The 20,619-nt window shown below is 42.6% G+C and overlaps 1 protein-coding gene across 6 annotated transcripts in view; it reads left to right on the forward strand.

The window, feature by feature from the left end:
• The window catches only part of LOC131434775 (beta-glucuronidase), a 104,698-nt gene that overhangs the window by 36,438 nt on the left and 47,641 nt on the right, over window positions 1–20,619 (forward strand). Inside the window, exon 1 of one of the 6 annotated variants that reach the window (XM_058601896.1) lies at window positions 1,110–1,463. The exons of the other annotated variants lie outside the window; for them this stretch is intronic. Coding sequence (XP_058457879.1) covers window positions 1,340–1,463 — 124 coding nt within the window. The 5' untranslated portion in view covers window positions 1,110–1,339. Of the gene's footprint in view, window positions 1–1,109; window positions 1,464–20,619 lie in introns of those variants that run through there. 6 annotated transcript variants of the gene reach the window in all.

Genomic DNA, 20,619 nt, shown 5'->3' on the forward strand with positions numbered 1-20,619 from the left:
AGTTTTCTAAAGAACTATTAGGATTTGTTGTTTGCAAATCGTAGGGAAATATCCTCAGTTTACTGCAAATCAAGAACAGTTTGCTTAGATTTGTGCACTTTTCGCTGTGTGAAATTCACAGTAATCGAGATCAAGTGAAGCTTTCTTTGTTCTTGCGAAAAATGTGAAAAAGGGGAATGCGTGCATAATTCATGCAATTGATATTCGGAAGTGTTAAGGAACATGTCAGTTGTTTTCGTATTCACGACATCCAGTTATGTCTCTGACATTACCCACCCGCCTTTTTTTTAGATATCTCATCTTTTACGATCGTCATGCTATCTAGCAGCAAAAAGCGTCTAAACGTGTTGAAGTATCTGTATCTGTTATCAGCAATGATTGAAAGCATATTATCTGTAGATAATGAATGTTGAAATTGTAAGTCGTCCTCAATAACACTAGTGTAGATATGTAGATAAAAAGGCGAAGGCTACCTCACGTGAAATGATGTTAAGTGGATTCCTTGAGCGATTGTTACTATCAGTAACTAATATCTACAAGTTGCTCATAACGATTACAATGTAGTAAAGTAACGCGATTGTGACATCTAAAATAATCGGGCGACGAACTAATCCACAATCCACACACTCTTCGAAGAAAATGTCATCCGATTCACTGCCCTGAACCTGATAAGATAGAAACCGAACCAGAAACGGGTTGTTATCAGTGTTGGAAATTCGTTCAGTCAGTTTTATTTTAAAGTTTTGAGAGATAACTTATTAATTTCGGGGATCACCAACTCTGACTGCTGTTGAAAAGCGAGGCACTATCGAAATTTCAGCACTTTCTCGATTACCCAAGCCCACGCAGTCAGGACTCCAGTGCACCGAACGCACGATGATACACTGGAAAACAAATTCCGATTACAAAGGCGCAAAAATGCGCGTCAGTTTGATAGCCGATGCCAATGAATGGGCTGGCTTGCGGTGCCTACTGATAGGGCGCGGTTCGCCGTATGACGATGGGAAAGCTTCCCGGGCGGCCGGCAATTCCAAATTCAAGATAAGCACACCGACGACAGGCGCAGCCAATATGTGATAACCGGCATCGAGTCGCGCGCACCAGCGTAACTTCAACCGGATTCGTTCGAACGGGTGGTGCGGATGTTTTTCTGTTCTAGTGCTCGGTCATCGGTGCCTGTTGTGGTGGAACCAGTGAAAACGAAACCTGTCCGTGGGAGGGCACCGCACCGTGATAGTTGTGAATAGTTCATAGTTCATAGCAGGTGGAGACATTTTCCAACATTTGCTAAGGTGATCGACTAGTTGGCCATGATCGTTGGCTGAAACCAAGAACTTGAATGGGTTCTGATGACGAAACTAGTCGCCTGGTGCAGTTGCGCAAACGTCAGAAGCGTCGCCTCGAGAAGCTACGGGAGATTCAACACAGCCACAACATGCGACTGCTGGTATCCGTTTTGATCGGTAGGTGAATGCGTGCGGGGTGCGGTGCTGGAGGGCAATGAGAATTTCATGTTATGTAAATAAGTCGGTGCTATTCATATCAGCGTTGTTGTTTTTTTTGTAACACAGTAATTTTCATTGTTACATCGGAATCTTTTGAATATAAGCAACCGTGGGGAACTGTAGTAAAATTGTAACGGTTTTGTAAAATCAAGTGATTTGGCATTTTTTATGTCCAATGAATTCAAATCTGTATCACATTGTATTTGAACCCGTTTTACAACTTCTCTTTAGTGCATTGAGAAAATCGGTATTCATTTATAATCATAAGAAAATTTCGTAGTCCTGATATCTGTTGATAATTTGTGTTGGCACAAAATAGTGATGGTACTCGGAAGGCAAAATATCGATACCTAGGGTATCGGGATACCAAAAATTTGGGTTTCGATACAAGGTATTAAAAGGCAATAAAGTATCGAATAATTGATACTTGCGCAGCAATCATTTCTAAATAAAATAAAATTGTCGACTGTGGCGTTATTTTATGATGTACAGAATGGTTTTTCCATAAATTTGTTATGCCAACAGAATAAAGACTGTCCCAGAAAGTTTGGACGCACTTTGATTTCGCTGTAAATAATTCACAAGTGTTAGATATTCAAATTTTATTCGATATACTGATAGTAAGGATTGTATAGAAAATAAGCTATCCACACATTTTTCTTTCAAATTATGATAAAAAACGATATTTTGTTCAAACTAAAAATTGATCCTCTATTGTACGAGGTTAAACTTGAGCATAATGAAAACCGGATGAAATTTAAGTTATTCCTTCACGAATTTTCGAGCTTTTGATCGAACGCTCTTTTTCAAGTTGCGGACAAGTGTTGCATCGCATTTTTTGGACGCTTGAGCCCAAATTTTGTTGAACTCCTGCATGTTCCCAGCTGCCTTACCAGTCTTCTTGAAGACCCTCTTCACGATTGCCCAGTAACGTTCGATGGGTCGAAGCTGAAGGCAATTTGGTGGATTGATATTTTTCCCAACGAAATTTATACCCTTTTCCGCAAGCCAATTGACAGTGATTTTGGCATAGTGAGCCGACGCTAAATCCGCCCAAAACAGTGGAGGTGTACTATGCTTCTTATATAAAGGCAGCAATCTCTTCTGGAGACACTCAGATCGATAGATTACTGCATTTATAGTTCCGGTAGTGTGAAAAATGGTTGACTTTAAACCACAGGTACATATTGCTTGCCATACCAGTACCTTTCGACCGAATTTATCCACTTGAATCGACCTGTCCGCATCGCTCACATCCTCCCCAACGACGACAGTAAAGTATTGTGGATCTGGAAGGGTTTTTGAGTCCTTCTTTACATAAGTCTCATCGTCCATTAAAACGCATGCATCCGGACACTGCAAAAGACGCGAATACAATTTCCGGGCCCTTGTTGCTGCTCGCTTCTTCTGTTCTATACTTTGTTTCGAGATTTTCTGCTTCTTGTAGCTCTTCAGGTGATTTCGCCTCTTGATTCGCTGGATCATTCCGAAACTTGTTCCTGCTTTTTTGGCCAAATCACGTATTGACATTGATTTGTTCTTCATGATTAGAGATACCACTTTCTGGTCCAGTTTCGGGTTGGAAGAGCCGGGTTTTCTGCCGCTTCTTGTTAGCTCATCCAAAGAATAGTGTTCCCCAAACTTATTAATGATGGTTTTAACACTGGTATGATGAATTCCAAACCGCTTCGCCAATTTTCGCATAGTAATACCCTTCTCACTTAGCCATGTGTCCAGAACCTTAATTTCCACTTCCTTTTCAATACGCGACATTTTTAAAACGCAGAATTTCAAACGCACAAACAAGTAAACAAACGAAAGCTGACAGCCAAACGCACAGCATGCTGTGATCTGAGTATAAAAACCCATCACAAATACATGCGTACAACACAAATGTATGTGGATAGCTTATTTTCGATACACTCCTTATTAGACTACAACAACAGAATATTATTCTCAACATTTGCTACTTAGCCATTGTAGACTAGCTGGCGCACCTTCTTGCGAACGTTCCTCATTAAATTCCGTACAGACTTTTTGGCGACAAGTTTTGACACTTTTTCCAATCTTTTTCGAACTGTTGAATGGTTTAGGCTGCCGAGACATGTTCCCTAAGATGTGCCTTCGTTAATGCCCAAAATTCCTCAATTGGTCGAAGTTGTGAGCAATTTGGTGGATTCATGTATTTTGGGACGAAAGTGACATTTTTGGTAGTATACAATTCTACCATCGATTTCGAGTAGTGGCAAGAAGCAAGATCTAGCCAGAAGAAAACAGGATCCTTGTGGCTTCGAATCATGGGTAGAAGTCGTTTTTGTAAACATTTCTTGATGTATATTTCGCTGTTCATTGAAGCAGTGGTGATGAAGGGTTTCGAAATCTTACCGCAGCTACAAATTGCTTGCCAGACCATAGCTCTCTTACCAAATTTTTCGAATTCAATCGATGTCTCGGATTGGTTTAACACTTGCCCTTCTCGCACCGTATAATATTGTAATTGGATTTGTAATCGAGTTTCACCTAGGTTTCGTCGTCCATGATTATGCAGTTCGAATTTCCAGCAAGAATCGTATTGTACAGCTTTCGAACCCTCGGCCTGATCGATGCTTCTTGTTTCGGACTACGTTTTGGTTGTTTCTGCTTCTTATAGGTTCGAAGATTCAAACGTTCTTTAGCACGAAGAACATTTGACTTCGAAGTACCCACTTTTTTGGCCACATCCCGAACTGAAACCTCCTTCTTTTGCTCGAACGCCTTCAGTATACGTTTATCCAACTGAGGATTAGCAGGACCTTTTTTTCGACCCATTTTCGGTTTATCCTCAAAGGTGTCATCCTTACCGAACTTCCTGATTGCATTTCGCAAGGCTTTTTCACTTACTCCTTCCATTTTTGCTATCTTTCTCAGTGACAGTCCGCGTTCTGTGCACCATTTGAACACAATTTTTCGACGTTGTTCTACTGAAAGTCCACGCATTTCGAAACAAACTAATGAAAACGAATAAACAACTGCACAAGTGGTTAGAGAAGAGTGTAAACAACAGGATGCAGCCATAAAAATTGACAGTTTCTGAACCATTGCGAAATGGCAGTGGTTTTTGGTTGCGTCCATACTTTCTGGGACAGTCTTTATATAGAATGTATAGATAAAAATAAGTATTATAAATAATGAAATCTTTCTTGTAATTTATCGTCATTTTGATATAAATCAGCTATGTTCCTGAAAGAGAAAAATTTCCCATTTTATAGTATTCTGAAATTTATTTGTTGTTCATAAATGCAACGGTAGAACATCAAAATGGCGTACATGAAATTTTGCATTAAAGAAACTTGCATTACAACTTAACCTAAAAAGTAATAAATTCTATATATATATATATATATATATATATATATATATATATATATATATATATATATATATATATATATATATATATATATATATATATATATATATATATATATATATATATATATATATATAAATGGATGTAAGTTTGTATGTTTGTAACGCCATAACTTCGGAACTACTGATAGGATTGCCACCAAACTTGGCACAGATACTACTCGCATTTCAGAGATGGTTTAGGAAGCATTTCTATAGGGGAGGGATCGTAGCAAGTGTAATTAACAGGAGGGGGTCATGAAAAAATTCATATAACTTGACGACAATCGATACGTTTTGAAGACCATAGAAACATTTTGCATACATTAGATATGACTTTACGGGGGTGGATGTAACAAGTGGCTTTAAAAAGGGGGGTGTAATGTTTGAAACGGCACAATTCCGAAACTATCGAACAGATTGCCACCAAACTTGGCACAGATACTTCTTGCTCTTCTGAGAAGATCATAAGGATATTTTAATGGAGCAGGTAGCGTAGTAAGTGTCCTTAACAGGGGGGGGTCATGAAAAAATTTGTGTAATTTGACGAGAATTGATACTTTTTTAGACCTTAGAAACAGTTAGCCTATATTAGATATGATTATATGGATGGTGGATGTAGCAAGTGCCTTTAAAAAAGGGGGGGTGTAATGTTTGCAATGTAATAACTCCGGAACAAATTAACGGATTGCTATCAAACCTGGTTCAGATACTTATTGCTCTTAAAAGATGGTCATAAAGGTATTTTTGTGGGGGAGGGAGCGTAGCAAGTGTTCTTAACAGGGGGGTCATGAAAATTGACGAGGGGGTCTAATTTGACGAGAATAGATACTTTTTGAAAACCATAAAAACATTTTGCATTCCGTAGGTATGATTATGTGGGGGTTGGATGTACCTTTAAAAAGGAGGGTGTAATGTTTTCAACGGCCTAACTCCAAAACTACTGAACGTATTGCAATCAAACTTGGCATAGGTACTTCTTGCTCTTCACAGATGATCATTAGGACAAGCTTTCTTAATATGAGATGGCCATGTCGAAATTTATCTTATTTAAAGAGAATTGATACTTTTTAAAACCATACATACATTTTGATAAACTCAAATATGGTTTTAAGAATATTTGTGGGGGGTGGATATAATGAGTGCCTCTAAAAAAGGAAGTTTAACGTGAAGTTCATAGAATTTTCCATAAAACGATACTTCTTGCTGAGTACAAATATTATTTGCGCTTCAGATGATCTTAAGAGCATTTTTAAGAAGAAGTGGGAGCGGGTGGATAAAGTAAAAGTCTCATCCAAGGGAGGAGCAAAATTCAAATTGTTAATATAATCGAACGTAACTCCAAAACAACTCAAACTCACCACACCTAACTAGGTTGGATATTTTGGTGGGGGGGGGGGTTTACTTTCTACTATTCAGAGGTGGTCACGACGAGCTTAGATATTCATGACAAAGGTTTATTGTAACATTTTCTTATTCGTCGTCAAACAAGATAGGGGGGCAGATTCAGACTAGGAGAAGGGGATCTTGAAAATCAATTTTTATCTTGATTTTTTTATGAAATAAGAGAGGGGCAAGAATGTCAAGATTGTGCTAGATAGTATTGCTATCGTTAATTTGAAATAAGTAGTTCTGCTATTGTTAATTTTAATGAATTAATCGATACTTTTCGAAGAGCACGGATACTTCGTACACTACTAAGAGGTGGTCATAAGGGTTATCAAGGTAGGAGAGCTGTAGTAAGTTCACTAATAAAAGGGGAGTTCAATATAAAATTTATTCTACGAGAAACGATGCATCTTGACAAATACAGATACTACTTTTATGTCAATGTAGAATAAAAGGTTTTTTTAAAGGAGAGCGAGTGCAGCAAGTGCCCCAAACTTGGGAAGTGTAAGGTAAAATTGATTGAATAACAACATAAAACTGTTCAGAGTATTACACTAAGTAAGAAAACTTCGGGAATTTTGTTCGGCCTTTTCTTCCCGAAACATTTCCGAGCAACGCCGAATTGAATTTATGTTTAATTGTTTAACTGTCGCTCTAGTTATTTTACTTTTGGTGAGTTGTGTTTGCTAAATTGTTATACCATGCTTGGCTGGATTCTGGAAATAGATTTTGGACCTAAATTCTAGATTGAACACATGAGCTTTGGATTCTGGTAATAAATTCTAGATCTGAATTCAGGAGCTGAAACTGGATCCTGGTAATGAATTCTAGAATTTAATTGTCGGTCTGCATTTTGAAAGCTGAATTCTGGCAATGGATTATGAACCTGAGCCCTAATTTTGAGCTCTCGACTTACTGTTGAATTCTGGACTAGGATTATGGGCTTGCATTCTGGACCTGAATTCTAAACTAAACTTCGAAACAGAAATCTGGCCCTGAATTCTGAATCTTCATTCTGGAAATGAATTTTGGACCTGAATTTTCTATTCTGTTCTAGAATTCTAGAATTTGATCTGTATCTGAATTATAAATGTGTATGCTTGAGCTGGATTCTGGTTCTGGGAATGAATTCTGAACCTTAGTGCCGAACTTTTATCCAGAACCTGAACTCAGTGTCTGATTTCTGGACTTGAATTATGGATCTGAATTAAAAGTCTGCAACCGATTCCGCTGCTTTTGTCCAGGATTTTCGAAATTTTTCTATAGTTGTAGTTTATTTATATGTATTAAGAGAGCTCTCTCTTCACCAGAGCCCAATACCGCTCGATAGGTCACAACTTAAGGCAGTTAGATGCATTCACCTCTTTCGCTACTACATGGACTCCATTCGTTTTGTATCATTCTAAAACATCATTGGCGTAGTGACAAGATGCCAAATTAGGCCAGAACAGCAAGGAAGCATCATGGCTACGTAGGAATGGTAACAATCGATATTCTTGACGACATATTTCCTTGTTTACCGTTCCGGTAGTGATGAAACTTTGGCTTGCTCGACCACAGCTGTTTATTGCCTGCCAAACCAAGTATTTTTTCTTTGGAAAACTTGGCAATTTTCTTCATCCTTAAATGCTCCTCTACACCGTTCCGTTACAAGGTAGTATAAAAACACATTCCGGGAAGCTTCTTGAAGACTTCCAGCACGTAAGTTCCATCGTCCATTATTACGCAGGAAAGCTTCGTCAAACACTGCGAGCGCGGGTTTTGGCGGTCACATTCTGGTTACCATTACGGTTCCAGAGATATACGTATTCAGAGGTGTCCAGATATTGTCGCGAGCAAGGCTTAATACGAGACGACGTGTTCACCGTTGAGGTCTTCACCGGCAGATGATGAACAACAAATTTTATCGCGCAGGTGCCTTAAAGGATCACTTTGCTGTAAATTGAATTTATGTATATAACAAAATAAGAAATATAGAGTTCACGTGAATCCACATATGATGCTAATCATAAACACGAGGTTCGTGGAATGGTTGGAATTTACGGAAATGACTTGAAGTTGTGATACACATGCGCAGTCTCCCACACGGGCATGTAAAATTACACGATTGAACACTTAAAAATGCAATAATAATGTGATAAATCAACTGTAACAATAGTGCGGCGAACGACCCACACGTGGTTGAAGCCGCTAATAAACGACAACAACAACTGTAAAAATATGTCATTTTTACTCGACTTTTTTAATGTGGAACACATTTTTGTTTTCTATGTAGAGGTGCAAACTAGAAACTCAAGAAAAATACATGTAGAAATGTGGTCAGGTTTTGAACAATTACAGCTCAGTCAATTTTGTATCAATTATTAATATTATGTCACCATTTGATTCGAAATATATCTACGTATTGATTTGAATGTACATAGCCATGTATTTTTAATTGTATATCATTGAAATGTTGATGAATAGCTAGCAGTGTCCTATTTGGTCTGCAAAAAATCTCCGGCATACCGGATTTCCCTTGCCTCAGGGCTAGAAGAAGGATACTGTTGGCGCAGTCCGAGCAAGTTCACCGAACTCAAAATCAGCAGACCACAGTTTGTATTGGTGGTGCACGCTTTTAGCTGCAAATTTATTTCAGTTAATATAGGTTTCAATAAATTCAATAAAGCTTACAAATTTCGGTTATCTTCCTTGCTCTTCCTTGCAGTATTTAACCTCACTTGTTCCGTACTATCACCTCTGTAACCGTACTAATTAGCATTTAACTTCAAACAATTTAGTTTTACTTACTTCCGTACTATTAGCAGATAAGTAGAGAACAAATTTAGAATAACAATTTACTCATAGAATAACAAATTTTTTAAACTTAGGTTATCAAATTGTGAGAAAATAATAACGATTATTTTTTACGTCTGCTCCGTTCTGCATATGGTTTGATTTTGACATTTTACTCTAGCTGCCGATGTAGCATCTCTTTCCCGCACCGACCTGTCATGTACGACCGTGTTGCCAGTTGTCCACATCCTCCCCCCCGTAACACTGACCATCAGGTTCTGTTTTACCCCTACTTGCCACATCTAACACAGCCAGCTTGGCTACCGGTCTACGTATGATCCCCCTCGCAGTTTTGACTACGGCCTGTCGCACTCTCCCATCTACCGACTTGATCAACTCCTGTACCCGCCCACGAATCCAGTTATTCCGCTTCGACTCATCGACGATGAATACAAGATCACCTTCGGCTAATGGTTTCACCTCTCCAAACCACTTGGTTCTTCTGGTCAGGGTTGGCAAATATTCGCGCGTCCATCTCTTCCAGAAACGGTCTAGTTGCAGTTGGATCATGTCCCAGGAACTCATGATGGACCTTATTGGGTCGGTTGGCTTTACAACTGGCTGACGGACTCCGTTGGAACTTCCTAGCAGGAAGTGGTTTGGAGTTAGGGCTTCGCTTTCCTCAGCGTCCAACGGTAGATAAGTCAACGGACGACTGTTAACTATTCCCTCTGCTTCGACTACCATCGTCTCGAGTCCTTCATCATCCAGCTTTCTATCGTTGTTGTACGTGGTTTCCATAGCTGTCTTTATCGATCTCACCAATCTCTCCCAGGCACCTCCCATATGGGGCGCAGCTGGAGGAATTAGTAGCCACCTGGTGGTCGTGCCGGTAAATGTCGTTACCAGATCATCCTGAATACGCTGTACTTGCTCCTTCAGCAGTCGTTCGGCTCCTTGAAAATTGGTTCCGTTATCTGAGTATATCTCAGCTGGTGATCCGCGGCGAACCACAAATCGACGGACACACTTTACGCACGAATCCGTGCTCAAACTGTAGGCCACCTCTACGTGTACAGCTCGCAATGTCAAACAGGTGAATAGGGCGATCCACCTTTTCGCAGTACTCCTACCGATCTTCACAGTCAAGGGACCAAAAAAGTCCAAGCCTACGTACGTGAAAGGCTTGCAAAACGATGACAATCTAGCCGCGGGAAGCGGAGCCATCCGGGGAATTCTCGGTTTCGTATTTTGCACTCGACACCATTGACAGATTTTGATGACTTTCTTCACAACCGCTCTCAACCGCGGGACGTAAAACATCTGACGGACCTCGTTTACTACGGTCTCAAAATTGGCGTGGCGATACTTACGATGATAGCTATCAATCAGCAAGTGAGTGAACTTATGTTCCTTAGGTAGAATAACAGGGAATTTGACGTCCATAGATACATTACGGGCTGCTCCGATCCTGCCATCCACCCGTAGGATTCCGAACTCATCCATTATTGGAGTAAGAGGGTATAAGTTGCTACTTTTCTCCAATTCTTCGCGTTTTCCGGTGGGAGATTGCAAATTGCGCCTAATTACGACCATTTCGTCGCCGAATACTTGCCACTGAACCAATTGAATGAGTTTTCGTTCGGCTGTTTGAATCTCTGTCGTGTTGAGCAGACCGACAATGGCCTCCTCACTACCTTTTTTCCTCTTCAAGTTCTCTATGCATCGAAGGACGTAGACCATAGCTCTGACGGCACGTTCGTACTTGGATACTCTGTTGAAATCGAATACTAACTCAGGAATTGCTATAGCACGATGACTGTAAATAGGACGCAATTCTTCTTCTGCTGTCGATATTATCGTCTTCTGTTGTGGCCATTCTTTTTCCGGAAGCTGCAGGAACTCTGGTCCGCTAAACCATGTACCGGTTGTGTTTAACTGCGGCCCCTTTCCCCATTTCGTCGCCTGATCCGCTGGGTTTTGTTTCGAAGGCACCCATCTCCAATCTTCCACCGATGTTGATGTGAGCAGTTCTCCCACTCTACATGCTACATACTGACGATATCTACGGTGGTCTGACCTCAGCCAACCCAGTACGGTGGCGGAGTCACTCCATAGATACTCCTGATGAATCGATACACTGTGACTCTCTTTCACAAACTGCATGAGACGTACTCCCACGACTGCAGCTTGCAGCTCAAGGCGCGGGATTGACAACGGTTTCAGAGGTGCAACCTTGCTTTTCGCTGCTACTAAAACACATTCCGGTTTGCTCTTCACTCCAATGGTTCGAAAGTATGCAAGTGCTGCGTAGGCCACCTCACTCGCATCTACGAAAATGTGAAGTTGAAGATGACGATACCGTTCAGATGTTGCATCTACAAAATAGCAACGTGGTATCTTGAGGGTTTCGACTGTCTTCATTAGCAATATCCACCTTCTCCACTGTTCATAGATGTCTTCATTAGCCTTCTCATCCCACTTGATTCCTGAACGCCATACACTTTGAAGAATTACTTTACCATGCACGAGGAAAACACTAAGTAGTCCTAAAGGATCGAAAAAACCCATTAGACACTTCAAAATCTGTCTCTTCGTGGGTCGATCATTGTCGATCAGCAACTGTTGAATTTCCTCCTTCATAGAAGTGGAGAAGCAAAGCACGTCCTCTTCAGTGATCCACAGCATTCCCAGAACTCGACCATGTGTATGACTAACGTCAACGCTTACGGATTTGCTTACAGCAGGATTGGTTTCTCCCAGCGTTCTAAGCACCCTTTTGCTGTTTGACAACCAGTTACGTAGGTTAAAGCCTCCACACCGATGAATAGTCCGAATCTCTTCAGCAACGCGAGAAGCTTCTTCTTCACTCTCGAAGCTATCCAACAGATCGTCCACATAATGATTCTGGATTACTGCGTTTACTGCCCTTGGATATTTTTCGGCAAAGACTTCGGCGTTCTTGTTCTTGACGTATTGTGCAGTCGCCGGGGAACACGAAGATCCAAAGGTCGCCACATCCATCAGAAAGACCTCCGGAGCACAGGATGGATCACTTCTCCACAGAAAGCGTTGTGAATGCCGGTCATCTGGTCGAATAGAGATTTGGTGGAACATTTCCTGTATGTCGGCTGAAACTGCCACTTTAAACTGCCTGAAGCGTGACAAGATCGCGGGTAACGAGACCAGCTGATCGGTTCCCTTCAAGAGCATTGAGTTCAACGAGATGCCGTCCACTTTCGCCGCAGCATCCCAGATTATACGAACCTTGCCAGGCTTCCTTGGATTCGTCACAGCACCTATTGGAAGATACCACACACGTCTCATGTCAACATTGGCTAACTCAGCTTGGGTAGCTCGATGCGCATATCCCTTTAACTGGTACTCCTTCATTTGGAGGTGTAAATTATCCTTCAGTTGCGGCTCACGGATCATTTTCCTTTCCAGGCACTCCAATCTTCGTAACGCCATTTGGTAACTGTCAGAAAACTCCACGCGATCATACCGCCACAGCAATCCTGATTCAAAACGAACGCCCTTTCTAACAGTCGTTTCTTCGAGTATTCTTTGCGCTCGTTTGTCTTTATCGGAAATAAGCCCTGTTGCAGCCCGTGTCCCGATTTCCTCCAGCTCAAAATGATTCTTTACGATATCGTGGATTTCCTGATCACCTGTACAGTTGCAGGCGTGATAGTTTAACGTCGACACTCGGTTTCTTGTTTCTCCGCCATACACGCACCACCCCAATCGGGTTTTCACAGCGATTGGTTCTCGGAATTGCCCTTCCTTGACTCTTAAAGGCACGGTAAGGTTCACGTTGTTCACCCCGATGAGTAAACGTGGTACAGCATCATCATAACTTGCGATGGGTAACCCACGCAGGTGTTGGTAACGGCTGGCAAGGCTCTTGAAATCGATCGTCTGCTTCGGCAGTGAAAGTTCTCTCACAGTTTGGACATCGTTTAATCTGAACTGCTTCTGGCTTCTAGTACCAGATATATTCAAAGTAATCTGCATAGAATTTTCTTCCCTGCGAGTCACATTAGCGGTCCACACTAAGCACAGGGGGTTTTTGATTCCAACAGCACCGATCTGACGAGCTAAACCTTCTTCTATGAGGGTCATTGAAGAGCCATCATCGAGTAGGGCAAATGTGGTAACAACACCACGCGGTCCACGCAGTGTGACAGGAACGATTGGGAACAATAATGACTTTTCCAGCTGACGATGAGTATGATTTTCCGCAACAATTTGTTGCCGATTCCGTGCGCAATTCACAGAAGAATGCAGGAGAGGGTGATGCCGACTCTGGCAACCATTAATTCCACAAGGTTTCGGGTTGCGACAGCTCCTTCTGCCGTGAGCATTTAAACAAGTCCGACACAGGTTATTCAATTGAACGAATTTCCAACGATCATCTACTGAGGTGGATCTAAACGAACGGCAATCCTGGATACGGTGCCCCGGTTTCTTGCACGAGGTACATAACCTTTCTACCTCACGGCTATCGCTGGTATCATCCATGTGTGTGTAAACAGATCCTTTCTGCTTCATTCGCGTTCGTTCACCAGCAGTATTTTTACTGCCTCCAGTATTTCCAATAACTTTGCTGACGGATAACATCACTTCAGAAATGAAACCACTGAACGTTTTTAAGTTCACTACTTCACACTTGCGCAAGTATCCACCCCAATCAAGTTTCACATGGGCGGGTAACTTGTCCACTAACTCCATGAGGAGTGCTGGATTTGACAGATGAGCATGTTGACCTGCTGCTTCCAAATGGTCACACAAGCTCTGTACGGCCATGCCGAATTCTAATAGCGTTTCCAGTTTCTCTGTTTTAGGGGCTGGAACGGAATGAATCTTTTCGAGGAGAGCGGTAATTAACATTTCAGGCCTTCCATATAACAATTGAAGGGTGCTGACTACCTGAGGAACGGACTCAGGAAGAAGTAATCTACTTCGTACTGCTTCATATGCTTGTCCCTTCAAGCATCGTTGTAGCCTTGACATATTTTCTACGGAACTATAGCCGCAGGCGAGTGTAGTATTCATGAAACTACTGATAAACACGGGCCAGTCCGCTGGGTCGCCTGAAAATGTAGGCAAATCACGAGGCATAACTTGTCTAGCGGCCAACTGCGAGGGGGTAGGAATGAATTCAGTAATCGTTGGCAGTTCCTGTGCAATAGGAACAGTACCAAACATTGAACCCGGTTGGAACAGTTTGAGATTCCCAAATTGTTTTATCAACTCATTGAGATTATTATCAACGCGCGGGGGTTGGGCGGTTGTGTTTGTTTTTTTGAAATATCCGGTTCGCGCTTTAGCGCTTTCGTTAAAAATAGATAGTGGCCTACCTGGTATGGCTAGTTGTGTTACGGAGGACTGAGAGAGGATGCTAGGGTTACCTGTGGCTTGGCTAGTTACCCCGTCGTCCTGAAGATTGGATTCTGATAGCTGCTGCTTCGAATCACGTGGTTTAGAGAGCAGCTTCTTCGGCGGTAAATTTGGGATGTCGTTGCGGTCGTCTTTCTCCTTTCTCTGGTTGCGTGTATCTGGCGATTGCGATAACAATGAGGCTGCTCCTTGGCTACGTTGGCTCTGGTCGCCTTTCACTTCATCCGCATTTCCGCTCAACCACTGCTTCACCAGGTTTAGGCTTTTCCGTCGACTAATTCTGCTACGACAGCTCTCCCGGTCTTCATCGTCGTCTAATTCCTCCTCCAATAGCTTCTGTTTATCTTCTAGGAACTTTATCTCCAGCGCATGTTTTTCCTCCAACAATTTTAACCTCAACTTTGTCCTCGCTCGCTTGGCACTTGAGGTTATACTTTGATCACATGTGCTTTCTAACAAACAATTACGGCAATTCCAATCCCGTTCGGCGACAGATTCTGTGACACCGGCGCATGACATATGCCACCAAGAATCGCACTTATCGCATTGGACAAAGTCATCCACACTATCCGGACGGTCACAGCCAGCACAACTACTTTCTGCTCTAGGAGGGGTTTGAGGGCTTCCATTATTCTCATCGACATTCATGGCGAAATTTCTAAAAGAATGTTGGCGCAGTCCGAGCAAGTTCACCGAACTCAAAATCAGCAGACCACAGTTTGTATTGGTGGTGCACGCTTTTAGCTGCAAATTTATTTCAGTTAATATAGGTTTCAATAAATTCAATAAAGCTTACAAATTTCGGTTATCTTCCTTGCTCTTCCTTGCAGTATTTAACCTCACTTGTTCCGTACTATCACCTCTGTAACCGTACTAATTAGCATTTAACTTCAAACAATTTAGTTTTACTTACTTCCGTACTATTAGCAGATAAGTAGAGAACAAATTTAGAATAACAATTTACTCATAGAATAACAAATTTTTTAAACTTAGGTTATCAAATTGTGAGAAAATAATAACGATTATTTTTTACGTCTGCTCCGTTCTGCATATGGTTTGATTTTGACATTTTGCTCTAGCTGCCGATGTAGCATCTCTTTCCCGCACCGACCTGTCATGTACGACCGTGTTGCCAGTTGTCCACAGATACAAAGAGCTCGATCAGCGGAGATGAGGATGGAGAGGCACACGGCATTCAAAACGGCGAAGTTAGCACCAAACAAATCCATCAGCGCAAGCAAAAGAGCTTGTTTCGACCAGCTATGTGAGGGAGCCAACTCCAACCCATGGGGCGATGCCTACAGGATGGTAATGGCCAAAACGAGAGGGGCGCTAGCACCCCCTGAACGTAGTCCGGCGAGGTTGAAGGAAATTATAACGGTTCTCTTTCCCCACCACGACACGTCCTCCTGGCAGCCAGCCCCGCTACCAGCGAACGAAGTTGAAAAGGTAACGAACGAGGAGTTGCTCACTGCGGCGAGATCACTCGATGCAAGGAAAGCCCCGGGACCAGACGGTATCCCGAACGTGGCTCTAAAGGCGGCTATAATGACAAAACCGGACATGTTCAGGGAGGTCATGCAGAGATGTCTGGATGAGCGTATGTTCCCAGACATTTGAAAAAGGCAGAGGTTGGTACTACTACCGAAACCTGGGAAACCCCCAGGGGACCCATCGGCGTATAGACCAATCTGTCTGATAGACACTGCGGGAAAGCTCCTTGAGAAAATCGTCCTCAACAGGCTAGCCCCCTTCATAGAGGAGGCAGGAGGACTGTCCAGCCAGCAGTACGGGTTTCGCAGAGGCAGGTCGACGGCGGACGCCATAACATCGGTGGTAACCACGGCAGAGGTAGCTATCCAGCGCAAACGACGAGGAATCCGCTACTGTGCGGTAGTAACGCTAGACGTTAAGAACGCGTTCAATAGTGCTTGTTGCGCAGATATTGCTGATTCCCTACTTCGACTGGGAGTACCGGAAGGGCTGTACAAGATTCTGGAAAGCTACTTCCAGAACCGAGTATTACTCTACGAGATCGACTAAGGCACACGTAACACTCCAATCACGGCTGGAGTACCACAGGGATCTATCTTGGGCCCGATCCTGTGGAATATAATGTACGATGGAGTACTAAGGTTGAGGCTCCCTCCGGGTGTCAAGATAGTCGGGTTCGCGGACGACGTCATACTGACAGTCTACGGCGAATCCATCGAAGAGGTCTAACTGAGTGCATCACACTCAATCCTAGGGTCACACCTAGGGTCTCGAGTTGGTTAGATAGACCTCACGGAGAAGTGAACTTCGGCCTGACGCAATTCCTCACAGGCCACGGGTGCTTCAGATGGTACCTCCACAGGTTCGGCCATGCGACATCCCCTGTATGTCCTGGCTGCCCAGACGAGATCGAGACGGCAGAACACGTCTTGTTCGCATGATCCCGTTTCGCGACTCAAAGGAGTGAGCTACTGGAGGCATGCGGCATTGACACCACACCGGAGAACCTGATACAGAGAATGTGCCACTGCGTAGAGAACTGGAACGCAGTGTCGACCGCGGCATCCCAAATTGCGGGCATATTGCAGCGGAAATGGAATGCGGATCAACAACGGGCAGCCGCGACAGCTAGCCGCGTGTAACTGTAGTAGGCTCAAGAGGGATCAGCGAATAAACGTCGGTCCGGGAGAACCTCCTTCGCCGGGGAATTCTTCGTCGGAGTAGTCTAGATCCATCGTCGGGGACTAGACGAGTAGTACGTAAAACTGTTAGGATCGTCGGGGCGCCAGTGAACCGGAAGCTATCCTCCAACCGGAATCACTGGATCGACCCAGGCATCCTCTCGGTTGGGCGTTGACGGGTATCGAAAGCCTCGGTTTCGGGAGAGCCTCCTTCGTCGGGGAACTCTCCGTCGGTTTAGGCTAGATCCTTCGGCGGGGGCTAGTCGAGCAGTCGCCACAACACCGATTCGAGTCGTCGAGGCGCCAGCGAACCAGAAGCCATGCTCCAACCGGAATCGCAAGATCGACCTCGGCACTCCGTCGGGTGTCCCGTGTGGTGTAAGAGACTCGGTGTCGGGAGATTTTCCTTCGCCGGGGAACTCTCCGTCGGAGTAGTCTAGATCCTTTGTCGGGGACTAGATGAGTAGATCGTCACGTGGTACTGCTAGGATCGTCTGAGCGCCAGTGAACCGGAAGTCACGCTCCAACCGGAATCATCGGATCGACTTAGGTATCCTTTCGGTCGGGTCGTAGACGCGTACCGTAAGCGTCGGTTCGGGAGAACTTCCCTCGTCGGGGAACCCTCCGTCGGTGTAGACTAGATCTTTTGGCGGAGACTAGTCGAGTAGTTCCGCGACGTAGCATCAGTTTTGGGTCGTCGAGGCGCCAGTGAATCGGAAGTTACCCTCCAGCCGGCATCACTGGACCGACCTCGTCATCTATTCTGCATAAATCTGGGGAAGGTGCTGTGAGCACAAATAGCCTTCCACCCTGAAGTAATACCTAGCGGTGGTGCCGGGGAGGTAAGGTTGGAGATCCAAGGTGTTTTAGTGGGTAGTTCCAATCAACAGTTGGGTAGTCCTGTGGAGAGTCCCACACTCCGTGCGTTAATGCATTTCACCTTGTGAAAAAAAATACCGGATTTCCCTGCCATAGTCGACGGTTTTGAAGGAGTAAGCGATATATCAATTGGAAAGCATCGCTCTAATTGGTCAATCGATCTAAAAGCAAAGCTGTTGGAAGCACGCGAATCTATAAATAGAAGCAAAATTATAGCTAACGTTTCAGTCCTACGCGTAGTATGCTAGAGGTAGGTTGTTGCTAGCAACAACAGCAAAACAAAAAGTGCCATAAAACGATTTGAAGCTTTAACTGGTATGCTCAGATCTAGTGTCATGCGAGATCGGATGAAATTCCATGTTATGTCGTTTCGCCTGAGAAAATAACAACTACCCCAGGGTGAATTTGGAGTGCATAAGATTAATTTCTAATTTATATAAGATGAACTCGATTGATGATGAGATAAAGTTTATCGCTTCAACCAAAATCGCAGAAGGATAGTAATGGTAGAGATTATTCAATAATCGAGTATAATTTTCAAACTATTTGATTGAGTTTAAATCGATTTTCTGGGTTAACGATCGATTACGTTACATAACCGCTTTGAATTTGGTTAACGTTTTGTCTTGAACTGCTGTGCACTGATGAGTCTAAGACAAAACGTAAACAAAATTCAGATTTTTTATGCTTAGTAGTTAACAAGCTCCCTTGGGAACTCCGTTCTGTGGATCATGAATCAATCTTTATTCAAGAGAGTAGGCTTTCTGGATTAAACTCAGGGAAATCCGTTATTTTAAATATGAAACATTTGAGGATTTGGGTGGAATGGATTCCGGCGAAATGATGAAATGGTTGTCGGTGAAATGACCCTGACCCGTAAATAGATATGTGTGTGTTTGCACTGAATTAAGAAAAAAATATTTGATCCACACGAGAGAAAGTCATTGTCACACCAATTTGTGGTGGATTAAAGCATGTTTTTGTATTTAGTACTACACTAGAATAACTTGAGTTTAGGTGTTATCAAGACATACTGCATACATACTCCATTCGAGTATTACCAGTCTAGAAAAATGTAAACGTTTGCAAACTGCCTTTAACATTTAGGTTGTGGTAGGAATTGAACTCCAATTTAGAATTAGAATTTTATCAGGAAGCTCCTAAATACAGCTTTCACTATACTACTTTGACGATCACTGTTTCAATTTGCTTTTGTTCTAACCATTACCGGTACTACTTCCTTCGGCAAGGTAGTCGGCAAACGGGACTCGGAAATCGGATATGCCAAGAGCCCATATCTGTGCTCGTTTGTCTGTGATGCAAGGACAACATAAGCAAAGCAGGACAGAACAGCACGTGGTTTTCACTAACCGTAAAGGTAATGATTCATTGTGCATCGTAGGCGTGCGCTCGAAGGAGTTGAACTTGATAGGGTAATTGAACCTTTGTTTATTCTGTTAGTCGAAACAATACTCTTTATTTTATTGATATGTATTCGAGTTCGAGAATATTTCTTTCGAATGTGAAATTTTCAGTCTATAATTCAATCGAGTGATACTTTTGCACAGAAAACTGGAACTCGATCGATTTACAGTATGCCAAATTTCGCATTCAACCGACATACTAAGATTCGAGCGAAATACAGAATAGGGGTGAATAGCTGGAAACACTGGAGTCTTAACAAAGTGGAAATCAATCTATTACTCATATGTTCTTGTTTGACCTCAGTAAAGTCTTGGATACCTTATCGGAAAAATGCGGCTTTCTCAGTCAAAGTTCTCCGTTTCAATTTTATAAACAAATCGTTTGCCTATATCCATTTGACTGAGAAAGCCGCATTTTTCCGATAAAACTCCAAAACAGTCGATATATACAAACTTGAGATCGTCTTGGATACCTCAATTCAAATCATAAGCTATTAAAATGAAACTAGCGGATGAGATGTGTGTAGGTACGGTGACTCTAAAATACTGACCTGCCTCAACGACTGTGGGCTACATTTATTAAAACTCCAATATAATATATCTAGTTGCCATTGTTTTGTGATGTGAATATTTCAAATTTGCGTTGTGATAAAGTTATAAATATTGACATGAAAGCCTCAAAGTCAAGTTTTCTATTTTTTTTTCAATTATCGAAAGAAGCATGTTAGCGTTTTTCTAGCACGGTCGAAAGTTTTAATGTAGCATACGTACTTTTTTCACTGGATTTGAAGCTGGTGGAAAAAAACGTAAGTTTTCATATCAGATGAATCTATGTACTCAAAGCTTTACAGTGAAAAGTGCCTGACATTAGAACCACATTCTATCATGCATCAAAGCACACAAGACTATGCTGAGTTTTGTCTAGCTGCCACTAAAAAGACCGAGACACCTAAATGGAACCGTGGCCACAGGGAGATTTTTTTTTGAGAAAATATCAACTCTGCGGATTTTCTTTCGATTTCACCCCATCGAGAAATATTGATCAAATATTTCGCAGAAAAAGTTACACGGGATATTCCGAAATAGAATAGCCGTTGACAAACTGAGTATAAAAAAGATGCAAGGTATTTCAAGAGTAGTTAGGTGGTTCATCAAACTCAATGGAATTATTTCATCAAACCT

This window comes from Malaya genurostris, chromosome 3 (genome assembly GCF_030247185.1).
Source record: "Malaya genurostris strain Urasoe2022 chromosome 3, Malgen_1.1, whole genome shotgun sequence".
Classification (NCBI taxonomy): Eukaryota; Metazoa; Arthropoda; class Insecta; order Diptera; family Culicidae; genus Malaya; species Malaya genurostris.